Source organism: Paramisgurnus dabryanus, chromosome 22, assembly GCF_030506205.2.
Source record: "Paramisgurnus dabryanus chromosome 22, PD_genome_1.1, whole genome shotgun sequence".
Classification (NCBI taxonomy): Eukaryota; Metazoa; Chordata; class Actinopteri; order Cypriniformes; family Cobitidae; genus Paramisgurnus; species Paramisgurnus dabryanus.
The window spans coordinates 15753707-15767377 of record NC_133358.1 but is presented as its reverse complement, the minus strand read 5'-3'; the positions used below and the strand labels follow the sequence as shown (position 1 = coordinate 15767377).

At 36.8% G+C, this 13671-nt stretch overlaps 2 protein-coding genes across 5 annotated transcripts in view; both read left to right on the top strand.

Moving 5' to 3' along the window:
* Positions 1–5062: 5062 nt before the first annotated feature.
* On the top strand, positions 5063–10093 carry LOC135785574 (uncharacterized). The gene is made up of 2 exons (XM_065295022.2): positions 5063–5199; positions 8566–10093. The coding sequence occupies exon 2, from the start codon at positions 8588–8590 to the stop codon at positions 9827–9829; it is 1242 nt and encodes a 413-aa protein (XP_065151094.1). The 5' UTR covers positions 5063–5199; positions 8566–8587; the 3' UTR covers positions 9830–10093.
* Positions 10094–13354: 3261 nt separating this feature from the next.
* dlgap1b (discs, large (Drosophila) homolog-associated protein 1b) overlaps positions 13355–13671 on the top strand; it is a 116227-nt gene continuing 115910 nt past the window's right edge. For 2 of the 4 annotated variants that reach the window (XM_065294920.2, XM_065294919.2), the window contains exon 1: positions 13359–13481. The gene's annotated coding sequence lies outside the window, so the exon portion shown is untranslated. Of the gene's footprint in view, positions 13482–13671 lie in introns of all 4 variants that reach the window. The other 2 variants (XM_065294922.2, XM_065294921.2) reach the window with 2 other exon arrangements.

Genomic DNA, 13671 nt, shown 5'->3' with positions numbered 1-13671 from the left:
GAGCAATCACGTGTACTAAGTAGAATTTTCATAGATCAGATGGTTCACCAGTTATAACAGTTTGAACATTGAATTTTTGGACTACTGGTGGCGCTATAGAGTTACTGCTAAAGACCCCATTTTTGGTCACATGACTATTTATGACCACCTCTACAACTGTGCCAAATTTCATCATTTTCCTATGTACAGTTCATAGGGCTGCCATAGACTCCCATTGGGGAAAAATAATAATAATAAATATAGCTGCAAGCAGCGATACGGGGTCAAGCACCTTCAGCGCAATGAGCACCCAAAGCACAGCAAAAACGGCACGACGCAGCAAATGCGCAAAGCGCAGAAAGCGCGCAATACAGAGCCCGAACCCGAAGCAAAGCAAATGCAGAGCAGAACCACTGCAGTACGGAGCAACAACAGTAAAGATGGCAAAAATATAATATCAGACAAAGTATTCAGAAGTTATAAGCAGTTCCATAAGAACTGTTATAGTTTATAACCCCTAGGTGGCGCTGTACTCTGACTTCCCAGGTACCTTCAGGACATCATGTCGAAGCTCCTTACTAATTTTTGCGCGGATATGTCCAATATTTCCAAAAATATAACAAATTATGTGAAATTTCAAAATGGCGGACAGGCGGTTCGGTCAAACCCGGCATAATACACATCGACAGATGCGGCATGAGGTAAGCAATCCATAGACATCAAGATCATAATTTTCTGACAAACAGTTCAGAAGTTATGGGCAAAAATAGCCTATTTTATTATCTCATGACCCATAGGTGGCGCTGTCACCAAATTTGGCATGGACCCCAAGTTCATGGTCCACATGAAGTGTACCAAATTTCATTTCAATTGATCAAAGAATGACTGAGCTACAGCTTCAGAACCATTTTTGCGTCAACCTCGTTAAGTTTGCGCATTTATTACTTTTGAACAAAGATAAATATCAAAATTCTGTTCAGTCATTTCTATGCGGCTTACTCCAAAGATCATCTGTGCCAAATCTCATAAGAATTGAAGAACATTTGAAGGAGGAGTAGCGAAAAAATGGAATACTGTACATTTCAAAATGGCCGCTACTGTAATGGGTGGAGTTTTACTGTAAGGTATTAAAAGCAACAAGCAAGAGGAGAGCAATCACGTGTACTAAGTAGAATTTTCATAGATCAAGCGGATGAGAAGTTATAACCCTTTGAACATTGAATTTTTGCACTGCTGGTGGCGCTATAGAGTTAGTACTAGAGACCCCATTTTTGGTCACATGACTTTTTAAGACCACCACTACAACTGTGCCAAATTTCATCATTTTCCTATGTACGGTTCATAGGGCTGCCATAGACGCCTATGGCTAAGAAGAAGAAGCAGAATAATAATAATAATAATAAATATAGCTGCAAGCAGCGATACGGGGCCAAGCACCATCAGCGCAATGAGCACCCAAAGCACAGCAAAAACCACACGACGCAGCAAATGCGCAAAGCGCAGAAAGCGCGCAATACAGAGCCCGAACCCGAAGCAAAGCAAATGCAGAGCAGAACCACTGCAGTGCGGAGCGACAACAGTAAAGATGGCAAAAATATAACCTGTGTGGAAAACCAGACAGGTCGAGAAGAACGTGTTAAAGGGAACGCAAAAGGAAATCTCAATAAGTTAAAGTAAGAGCTGGGATTCGAACCCATGACCTCAGGTTCCCAAAGCACAGCACTAACCGCATGCACCACTGAGTAAACGATTAAACCACTGAGTTGGTGTGTCCAAGCTATAGAAACGAGCTTTAGAGCTATAAACAATGATATCCAGCAATTACCAAAAGTGCAGAAATGACAACAGAGAGCACAAATAACTGAAATACAATGTATAGTATGAAAATCACAAAATTTAAGTGAGAAAAAAAAGTTAAGACAAAAACCACTGCACATGGGATTCGAACCCATGAACTCAGGTTCCCAAAGCACAGCAGTTACGGCATGCGCCACTGAGTAAACGATTAAACCACTGAGTTGGTGTGTCCAAGCTATAGAATAGAGATTTAGAGCTGTAAACATTGATATCCAGCAATTACCAAAAGTGCAGAAATGACAACAGAGAGCACAAATAACTGAAATACAATGTATAGTATGAGATTCACAAAACTTAAGTGAGAAAAAAGTTAAGACAAAATATCACTGCACATGGGTTTCGAACCCATGACCTCAGAATCTCATGGCATGTGGTTAACCAGATGCACAACTCAGTTAACACAGCTCAAGAGGCAGCAAAAAAACAGCTTAGGTGCTGCAAGGATTGACATGTGCCAATCAACTCAGATGCAGAACTGACAGTGCAGAGCAGAACTAACAGAAATACAATGTATATGAGAATCAAAAAGCTCAAGTGAGATTGAAGACAAGAAGATCATTCTGTATAGTAATGCTATACAATGTAATATACAGTCACATTAATTTACTATGACAAATAGACAATGTCACAGGCACGGTCAACTTTGGAGTGGTATTTCTAAGAAAGAGAACAGAATATCAAAAATCTGTTCGGTCATTTCTGTGTGGATTGCTCCAAACATTATACGAGCAGTACCTGGCATAAAATAAACAAAATTTGTAAAAGGAGTAGCGAAAAAATCATCTACCATATGCTTTACAATAACACATGAACAGAATGTTGGAAAATGACAAACGAGGTATCGTTGCAATCGGCATAAACCAGTGAATACAATTTCACAAAGAAATTAATATCAGACAAAGTATTCAGAAGTTATAAGCAGTTCCATAAGAACTGTTATAGTTTATAACCCCTAGGTGGCGCTGTACTCTGACTTCCCAGGTACCTTCAGGACATCATGTCGAAGCTCCTTACTAATTTTTGCGCGGATATGTCCAATAGTTCAAAAAATATAACAAATTATGTGAAATTTCAAAATGGCGGACATGCGGTTCGGTCAAACCCGGCATAATATACATCGACAGATGCGGCATGAGGTAAGCAATCCATAGACATCAAGATCATAATTTTCTGATAAACAGTTCAGAAGTTATGGGCAAAAATAGCCTATTTTCATATCTCATGACCCATAGGTGGCGCTGTCACCAAATTTGGCATGAACCCCAAGTTCATGGTCCACATGAAGTGTACCAAATTTCATTTCAATTGATCAAAGAATGACCGAGCTACAGCTTCAGAACCATTTTTGCATCAACCTCGTTAAGTTTGCGCATTTATTACTTTTGAACAAAGATAAATATCAAAATTCTGTTTGGTCATTTCTGTGCGGCTCACTCCAAAGTTCACCTGTGCCAAATTTCATAACAATTGAACCAAATTTGAAGGAGGAGTAGCGAATAAACGGAATACTGTACATTTCAAAATGGCCGCTACTGTAATGGGTGGAGTTTTACTGTAAGGTATTAAAAACAACAAGCATGAGGAGAGCAATCACGTGTACTAAGTAGAATTTTCATAGATCAAGCGGATCAGCAGTTATAACCATTTGAACATTGAATTTTTGCACTGCTGGTGGCGCTATAGAGTTAGGACTAGAGACCCCATTTTTGGTCACATGACTTTTTAAGACCACCACTACAACTGTGCCAAATTTCATCATTTTCCTACGTACGGTTCATAGGGCTGCCATAGACTCCCATTGGGGAAGAAGAAGAATAATAATACTGACAGTTCCAATAGGTGCCTCAGCACCTTCGGTGCTTGGCCCCTAATAATACTAACAATTACAATAGGTGTCTCAGCACCTTCGGTGCTTGACCCCTAATAATACTAACAATAACAATAGGTGTCTCAGCACCTTCGGTGCTTGACCCCTAATAATAAGAAAACCATCAATTGCAATAGTGGCCTACCGCCCTGTGGGCTTGGCCCCTAATAAATGCTAAAACACAATAAATATAAAAACAAGGAGATAATGCAAATTACAAAAACACTTAAAACAAAATTGATATATAAGTTAAAAGCCACAGAAAAAAGTTTTGGGCTGGATTTAAACTCAGATAAAGTAAAGTTCTGATGTAAAGTTGTATATTGTTCCAGAGAGTGGGACCAGCTATCTCAAACCCTTTAGGTGAACATGAGGGATCTTAAGCAGAAGTTTATCCTCAGATCAAGCTCACTGCTGGTGCAGATTATGTACATAGATGTTTTAGTATCTTGACTTGAAAATTACAGATCTAATTATTATATCTTATTAAGAATTATTACACGGCTCTCTGGAATGCTTGATTCTGATTGGTCAGTTGAGACATTTGCAGGTTCGTTCTTTTCAAATAATAACCGCTCCAAAATAATAACGCATAGCCGGACAGTCGGACTACTTGCACGAGTAAAATCGCTCCGCGCCAATAAAGATCAATAAAGATTACTGTCTGTTTGGCGACATCTTGTGACAAACACTCGACAACCACGACAAGACACAGACAGCTTACTGAGACTGAACTTGACAAAATAGAGCACGACAGCTACAAAGCCAACAACCAAAAAAATACAGAATGGGCATTAAAACTTCTCAAAGACTGGTTAAAGAGAAAAAAATAGAGACAGACAAGTATGAAGCAGAGGATCTTAATAAGGTAATACGATCATTTTATGCATCTGTGCAAAGTTTCGCGGAAGGATAAAAATGTTAATTTAAAACAAATATGCCAATAAAATGTTTCAAATTCATATTCATGTCCAGTTTTTTTTCTTATGTGGCAAGTAGCCGTGTAATAAGCGGGTCCTGATCACACTGTCGGGGCTTATTTCCCAATAACTACCGGCTGCCTCTACATTATCCCTTACTTAAGAATTCTGAATGGGGTCAGATAAATAAAGTATATACTGTATGTGTTTTTACTAAGGGAAATTATAGATAAACATTAATTTTATATTTGAATATACACTTTTTAAATAAAGGTTCCTAAGTCTTTTAGTATTATTATAAAATGTTTTCTGTCTATCTTCCTTTATATATTTCCATTGGTAGTGTGCACTACAAAAAAGCCTTCTTGTAAAGAAAGTTTTTTCTGTAAATCATGTGACCTGGGGGTTTTCATTGTTTAGCTACACTTCCTGAGTCTTGTGGTTATTTGACGATGCATGTTAAAAGAGGAATTTGACTTTGACACTCTGATTCAGTTAAACATATACATTTCTAGCAACATTTCCCCAATATCATCTGTTCTGGAACCACAAAGATTTGCAACCTTTCTCTACAAGGTAGGTCATTATCATTATGTCTCATCTTGATCTATGACATGACTTTTAATAGGAGTTTTTATGTCAACATTTTAAATGTTATTAAGCGTTTCAGAAAATGCTAAAATCCTAATGAATCTATCTAATAATACAGAAGGAAATGATTCTTGCATGATTTCACAGGTGTTTTTATTTATTTAACAAATTGTCAACGTTCACCCAACTCAAATATGTTGCTTATTCTTCATAACCTTTTTCACTCTGATACACTATACCCAAGTGACAACTTTTGTACCTTCATGTACCTTGTTTTCTAAGAGTGTAACCAAGTGTTGATAGGAAAATGTCTTTTTCAGACAAAAACTATTAAAACTAAAAATTTTAAAGCCACTATATATTAATATGAAGAGCTTTTTACGCATGTACGAAGACTTTGACACCTCAATGGAAGATAAATTGACTACAATTCTTAAAAACAGTAAATCATTTAAAGGATCCACTACAAAATATATACTCAACACAACAAAGATAAATGAAGGAAAATTATTGAGGAAAGAGAGAATTGGAGAAAAAGATGAAAAACTTCAGAAGGTCATACTGATGGTTGGAGAAACAGGAACAGGGAAGACCACTCTCATCAATGCTATGGTGAATTACATCATGGGTGCCAGATGGGAACACAAAATGTGCCTGGAGGTAGTTGAGATATCAGATGAGCAATCTAGCAGTTTATGAGTTTTTTTCACAAGACAGTCCATTCTCCCTCACCATTATTGACACACCTGGATTTGGTGACACAGAGAGCAGTGATAAAAACAAACTAAATAAAATAAATAAATTACAATAAGAACACACAAAACTTACATTTTCAAAATGTTTTTAACAGTAAATGATGATTATTTTACTCTCTTACCTGTTTGTGTTGTTAGTCTGCATGCGGTTGAGCAGGACTGATGATTCAGGGCTTTTACATGTGAAAATAATCAAGAGGCAGCTTGAAATTAACTGACTTAATTTAAAATAAAAAAGGCGGGAACTGAAGAACCCTTTTGCGAAGACAAAGAACCATTTCAGCAAAAAAAAGGTTCTTCAGTAAGCTATAGTTCTATATAGAACCTTTACAATTGTTTCAGAACCTTTGTGCAGTGGGAAGTGTGACCACATTTAACATGTGAAAGATGAGAAAATATATGAAATTAAGACAAGAAAATCAGAAGAACACGCAAGGATCTGAAAAAGAAATATGAAAATGAATTTGCAGAACAGCAAAGTTTGATGTGCAGACTGCAGAATGAAATAAAGCAGATTGAGAGAGAGAAGATCAGGCTTGTTGAAGAGTGTTATCAGTGTTTAAAGAAATTAATGGAAGCTGCATTAAAATCTACCAGCATGTCATGTTTCTGAACTTAATGATTGAGAAAATAAAAGAAACTGGAAATCAAGAAAGAGTTCGGAAACTTGAGGAACTTAAACTAAGAGGTCAGATTGAAAATGTGGGCCTATATCAAGATAACCAATTACTTAGAAAACATTCAAAGACTGAATTATCCCCTTTTTTTGTGATGTGATTGTTTAGTTATAGTTACTTACAGCTTATTTAACTGGTACAGTGAGGATTCATATTCTGTACTCAAAATATTTTTGCAGAAGTATATATCATTTACAGATTACAGGCTTAATTCAAATGCATTTGAAACATCTCACATTCAGTAAAATTATTTAAATTTACAATTCTTGTACCATTAAGGTTTCTTTTATTGTACATAGATTCTGTTTGTAACTCTATAACCATCTAGTACATCTAAAGGTTTCTCATGGTAGTAATAATATTTGCCAAAATATAAAAATATTTTATAACATATAAACATATATAAACATATATTACTGTAATTGGGGTGGTTTTCCGGACAGTAAAAAAAATTAAAAAAATAAAACAAACTGGATCAACTGCAGCACATACTGAGGTTACTGAGAAGCCATGGAACTACACTGCGACCAAAATGGTCGCATATGCTTATGTGCATATGTGTTTATAGCATCCAAGTTGGCTTCATTTTGCGTGCAAGCACGTTGTGTCTCTCCCGTTGAGTGTGCGTTCACGTGCTCTTTGTTTCTCAATTAATTAAGTGCGACGCGAAGCAAGCTCAGTGTCACATTGTATCCTTTCATGTTTCTGAACTTGAGCAGAGTTTTACCATTAGAGGTCTTTCTTCACTGAGAGGACCCGTACGGTTCCGGGTTTATATTTGAAATGGTCAGTCTGGTCCGGGTCGGTCCTAGTTTATTACTTTGGGTCCCAAGTATGATTAATATTGTGTGTAAAACCCGAGTCGATCGGAGAAGGGCCGTAAGCGCTACCTAAAGCTCGAGTGAAGTTTCAGCGTGCCTCCGGTTTCTATGGCGATAACAACTGGCTCTTGTTACGACCACGCGCTGCATTTTCTTTATCCCATTTTTTTATAATCTTACTATTAATAGACCATATCTTTTCTAAAATCTAAAAAGTTGGCACAGAGATTGTAGCAAAAAGCAGTGCTAATGTCAAGCCCATTGCACTGAACGAGCAAAGCTCAAGCTGACTCAGGATATAAAAAACGCAAAGCTGTAATGTAAAGCCTGTCATCGGGACAGCAAGTAGACTTTTAAATCTGAAATAATGAGTGGATTAAGCTTTTTTTAATCGTCAAAAGAGAAATAGAATGTAGAAGCAGTAAAAGTGCCTATCTAATAGAAATAACCATCATAACATCAGTCACATTTATAATCTATAAACCTGCACTGTCTATTAATATACTGTACATAGTATTGTATTATATTGAGTTTGATAAAAGGGGTCATCAAATTGCTTCATATATCAGTGCAAAAACAGTAAGTGTTTTGGTAGTGCTTTGACAAACAGTGTCAGCTTTGTTTATGGCAAAGAAAGTTTGGGGTGGTTAGATTAATGAACTATAATGTGAAATTAATATTAATGTTCAATAAATCAAAGTATTGTGTTGTGTCACACATTATTAGTTCTGTGTCACATGTATATTAGACCATTCTTTTGTCGGTGGATTATAATGATTGCCCTTTTCACCAGCTACCACCACAAGTAAATTTCAGATCTGTGGGAAACACTGACATACATTTTGCATTTGCCAAATCTTCCTTCCTTCCCAATTTTTTGTTGAAGCATTTCAATTAAATATAATAAATATATATTTTTTAAATATATAAAGTTTGCAATTATTTTGTTTTAAATGGGGGCGGGGAAAAAATCGAATCAAATTGTAAATCGAGTTTTTTATAAAAAAAATCTCAGATTTTTTATGGGGACAAATTGCCCAGCCCTAGCTGCAGTCACCACTGATGATTAACATTATGTTGTGTTGTTTGTTTTATTAGATGTGAAGATTCAAATATTGCAATGACAAAGGAGCTCAGTAAAATTCTTAAAAACAGTATATCAAAAGTAGGACCCACTACAAGATATATACTCAACACAACAAAAATCGCTGAGCAGAATGTACTGAGAAAAGAGAGGATTGGAGAAAAAAATTATGAAAGACCTCATAAGATCATACTGCTGGTTGGAGAAACAGGAACCGGAAAGACCACTCTCATTAATGCAATGGTTAATTACATCATGGGTGTCAGATGGGAGGACAAATTTTGGCTGGAGATCAGTGATGTTCTTGGTGGTATATCTCAGACCGCAGCAGTCACAGTTTATGAGATTTTTGCACGAGACAGTCCATTCTGCCTCACTGTTATTGACACACCTGGATTTGGTAACACACAGGGGCGTGAAAAAGACAAACTTATTTTTGAAGCTTTACAGCAGTTGTTCAGATCTGAGGATGGGATTCGTGAAATTCATGCAGTGTGTCTTGTGCTGAAGGCAATAGAGTCTCGACTCCATGAGAGACAACGATACATTCAAGATGAAATGATGTCATTATTTGGAAAAAATCTAGAACAAAACATCATAATACTCCTCACAAACTCTCATGAAAATGTCCCCAAAAAATTGCTTCATTTCATTAAAGCATCCAAAATTCCATGTGCAAAAACGAAAGATGATCAACCTGTTTATTTTAAATTTGACAACTATCAGAGTGAATGTTATGAGGATGAAGACAGAGAGAGTTATAAACCATCATGGGATCAAGGGATTGAAAACTTTAAGAAGTTCTTTGAATATCTGAATGGAATGATTCTGATAAGTTTAAATATGACTGAAGGTGTGCTGAGAGCACGAAAACAGCTGGATGAAAATGTGAACAACTTAAAGAAAAAACTTTCAGAGCTAATAGAACAGGAATTGAAGGTTAAGCAAACAAAAAAGGCTTTGGAGACATTAGAAGAATACAGAAGAACAATGAACAACTTTGAATATGAAGTTTTTGAATTCTATGAAGATGAGGTCCCCATAGAGTCATCATGGTGGCACTTGTGGTGGGCAATCCGCTGCACTCAATGTAAAGAGAACTGCACGTATCCAGGATATTGGTGGTTCATATTTCTCTTATGGTTTCATGTGATGACATGGCGAAACTGCACATTCTGCAGTGGGAAATGTCACTACACTAAACATGTGAAAGATGATAAAATATATGCCATTGTGAGCAGGAAGGTAAACAGAAGAAAACATGAAAGAAAAATATGAAAAGGATTTTGGGGAACAGCAGAGTTTATTGTGCAGACTAGAGAATGAAATCAAGCAGACTGACGCAGAGAGGATCAGGCTTGTTGAAGAGTGTTATCAGTGTTTAGAGAAGTTAATGGAAACTGCATTAAAATCTACCAGCATGTCCACTTACAAACATCTGGACTTCATGATTGAGAAAGTGAAAGAAACTGGAAAACAAGAAAGAGTTCGGAAACTTGAGGAACTTAAAATAAGAGCTGAAGAGGAAAACAAGGGACTAAATATAATAAAAAATACTTAATATAATGATTTGGATCATGGTGTATGTAACTGAGTATATTTACATTACGTTTGAAAAACAGTTGGTGTTTACATTGTTGTGATATGTAAACAAATAATATTTTAAGAGTTTGCATTAACATGTAATCAGATATGATATGACAATAAACCATGCTTTAAACTAAGCTTTATAATTAAACAACATCTGCAACATGATTGTCACTTTCTGAAGTGTAGCATAAGTATACAGTATAATGACTAGCATAATTACATTTTGGAAACAAACATAATAATAAAATGTTTACCTTAAATGCATTGTAAGTTTGTAAGGAAAATGCTAAATGATAAAAAAAAAATGCACAGTATAAGTTCTGGTTTAGTGTTGTTTTTCAGTGTTCATCTAGTTTGTAAATCCGAGTATGATTTTTGTTAAGATATAAATTGACAGCCCTAAATAATAAGTTTTAATAAATATGTGTACCGTATATCAAGCTTGCACTTTTCCCATCCATGGGTGTCAGCAGTGTCCCTTATCTTTGTTATCAGTGCCGCGCTGGCGCCATCTAGCGCACACGTGAAGATCAGCAAGAAGGTCAAAAAAGTCCTTATTCTCTTACAGTTTTTTTCGATTGCTAAACGACAGTGAGCACAACTGGAGCTACATGTGCAAAACACTAACTACAGTCTGCACTACCAAAAGTCACGTGAGCACAACTCTTAACACATGGCTCAAAACAGCTCAGTGAAGCAGCCAAACACTAAGCGCAACCCTCACTGAGAAAACACACACTGTCACTCACAACACACTGAGAGGAAAAACACTAACATCAAACACCAATACAGAAATTACTAACTTTGTATCTTTACAGTTTAAACAATTTCAGTGACGTCACACAAAGTAATGTTTTCTTCAAAGAATGATTTATTTATTGATTTATCACATGACTTATTATTTTATTTAGAAAATCATAATTCTTTAAGGTAAATGAAAATTAGCAGTTTGCTTCAGTAGTCTGTAGTAATTTACGGAATTACCGTAATGAGAAAAAAAAGGTAGAAACTAAAAGTCATGAAAGGTAATATTTTACATATATGAAATTGGAATTCATATTTATATGAAATTGCTATCAGCAGTGTTTGAAAGGCACAAGGCTGAAATCAATTGTGTTTTGAATGTGTGGTTCACAGTTTTGACAGCAGTGTGTTAGCATTTGAACAAAGTGCTGTAAATCCACAGTGTTGTGCAGGTTGTGGTTAAAGTCATGGGATAAGTGTGTAGAGTTTTGAAAACTGTGTTCAAGCAATGAAAAACGAACTAGAGTTTGGTCCACATGAACTGCTGCTGTGCAGATTGTAGTTAGAGTTTTGCACATGTGACTCCAGTTGTGCCCACTGTCGTTTAGCAATCAAAAAAAAACTGTAAAGGGCACTGTAATTTACTAGTACAATAAAGCAGTGGCCTTTAAAATGAATATCACGCATAGGGTATCTTAATGGTTATTTCTTGGCCCTATTTAAAGTCTAAATATATATTACACTGAAGAAATTAGGAATCAGTGTGGTGTCAAATTGTAGAGTATAGAAAACATCATTGTGCGTGACTGTGGTATAAACCTCTTACGTTGGCACAATCTTCCCTCCTGTAATTGCCAGGTGTCAGGATGGCATAAGGTACCTGAACAGAGCAGGTCAGGGAGGTGAATGGATTCATTATTTGTTGGTTACACTTTTATTGCAATTACAGACATAATAAAAAGTATTTTGCTCATGCCACAAATGTTAGTTCATAGCTAATGCATTTACTAATGTTAACAAATACTCAAATAGAAAGACATTTCATTTGTTATAATAAATAAAGAATAATGTAGGTGCCAAAATCTATTTAGAAAAATGCAACCTCAGAGGTTAAATAATGTTCATTTTACTATATGATGCTTATTCAGCATTATTTATCTTAATAATGATATTTCATGTAAAAAAAATTGATGAGTAGGCCTACTACAGGTGAGTAAAAAGCCAATAACATTATTAAACCCTGTGTGTGTGTGTGTGTGTGTGTGTGTGCGTGCGTGCGTGCGTGCGTGCGTGCGTGCGTGCGTGCGTGTGTGTGTAATATGAATGGAAGGGGCATTTGCCTCTTATGTAAGGCAGGGTTGGCTCATTTATCTCTCCTGCAAAACCATAATTCTTGTGTCCCCATTTACCCTTAAATCCACGGCTGCACCCTCCACCCAGGCCTGCTGACACACTCATAATAATGATGAAGTATCCTCACTTTAAGAGTGTGTGTGTGAATGTGTGAAAGAGAAAGTCTTACAGAGAAAGAAAAAATGTTTAGATTGAATGATTGACACTTTTGACTGCCATATACTGTAGGCCTATATTAGCCATATCTCTCCTTGGTCTTATAATATTACAGTTCAATATGTCATGTGCTGCATATTGTGCACCACTGTGTTTGTGCAGTTCACATTAAAAGAGTTTAAATTACTTGGTTATTGGATACCATGGCAAAAATCTTTATTTCCCTACAGTACATTGAAATACACTATACCATTCAAAAGCTTTCATTTAACTAATCTTATAGGTCTGTGTCTGTTTATGACATTCCTCTGCTTGTAAACGTATTAAAGCTAATGTCATAACATAGTGAAATTTGTGAAAAGGTGACAAATATTTTCTATGGACATTTAAAGTGATACACTATTTCTAAATATTGAATTCAAAAGGTTTCTGTGAGGATTATATCATATACAAAATAGCATTATTCCAGTAGCCTTTAAAAATCATACAATTAACGATAGGTTAAGTCTGAGTGCGCACTGCGCAGGCGCACCTGCGTTTGTAAATGTCCACAAACCGTTACGCTTGAACACTCGTGCGGGAGATGCGCATGTCATAAGGGTGTGAGCCATTTCTTGGACCTTGTTACTATTTAAATGTCGGTCACATTACTTAGTGTCACATTAATCACAATAACGCCCATACATCTCTCTTCTGTTTTAGCGTGGAGTCAAATTGTAAACTGACCGGCTTGAGCGTATAGTTTCGCGCGTGCGTGCGTGTGTGTGTGCGTGCGTGCGTGCGTGCGTGCGTGCGTGCGTGCGTGCGTGCGTGCGTGCGTGTGTGTGTGTGTGTGTGTGTGTGTGTGTGTGCATATGCTGAGATGCAGCAATATCAGTCAGTGTTGTGAGGACGGGGAAGCGCACGCGGCAGTGTGAGAACTCGGCAGTAGGGGGACCTCCTATCCACCAAACACCGGGCTTTAATTCCGTTAACACTGCGAGAACCTCCAGAATCCAACACTTGGCTTCACGCGCCGTTACGGATATATCGCGTTTACAGTCTGTTTCTGGATTAAACCATCCATCCGCGCCACAAGGCTCTCCAGGTAAGGAATGCGTTCGCGTCATTTACTGCTTAGTTTTGTGCAATTGTTGAACGTTTGCTTGATTTGGCTTGCGCTGTTTGGTGAAGAAAGGGATACTGCAGGGATGATTTGCATTGCAATAGTAAAATAACTACAGCTCATGTCAGTGGTGATCATATGAATGAATATCACATCACAGTCACTGTTTTAT

Coding starts and splice junctions, on each gene's coding strand:
- LOC135785574 (XM_065295022.2), top strand. CDS start 8,588: ATGACAAAGGAGCTCAGTAAAATTCTTAAAAACAGTATATCAAAAGTA.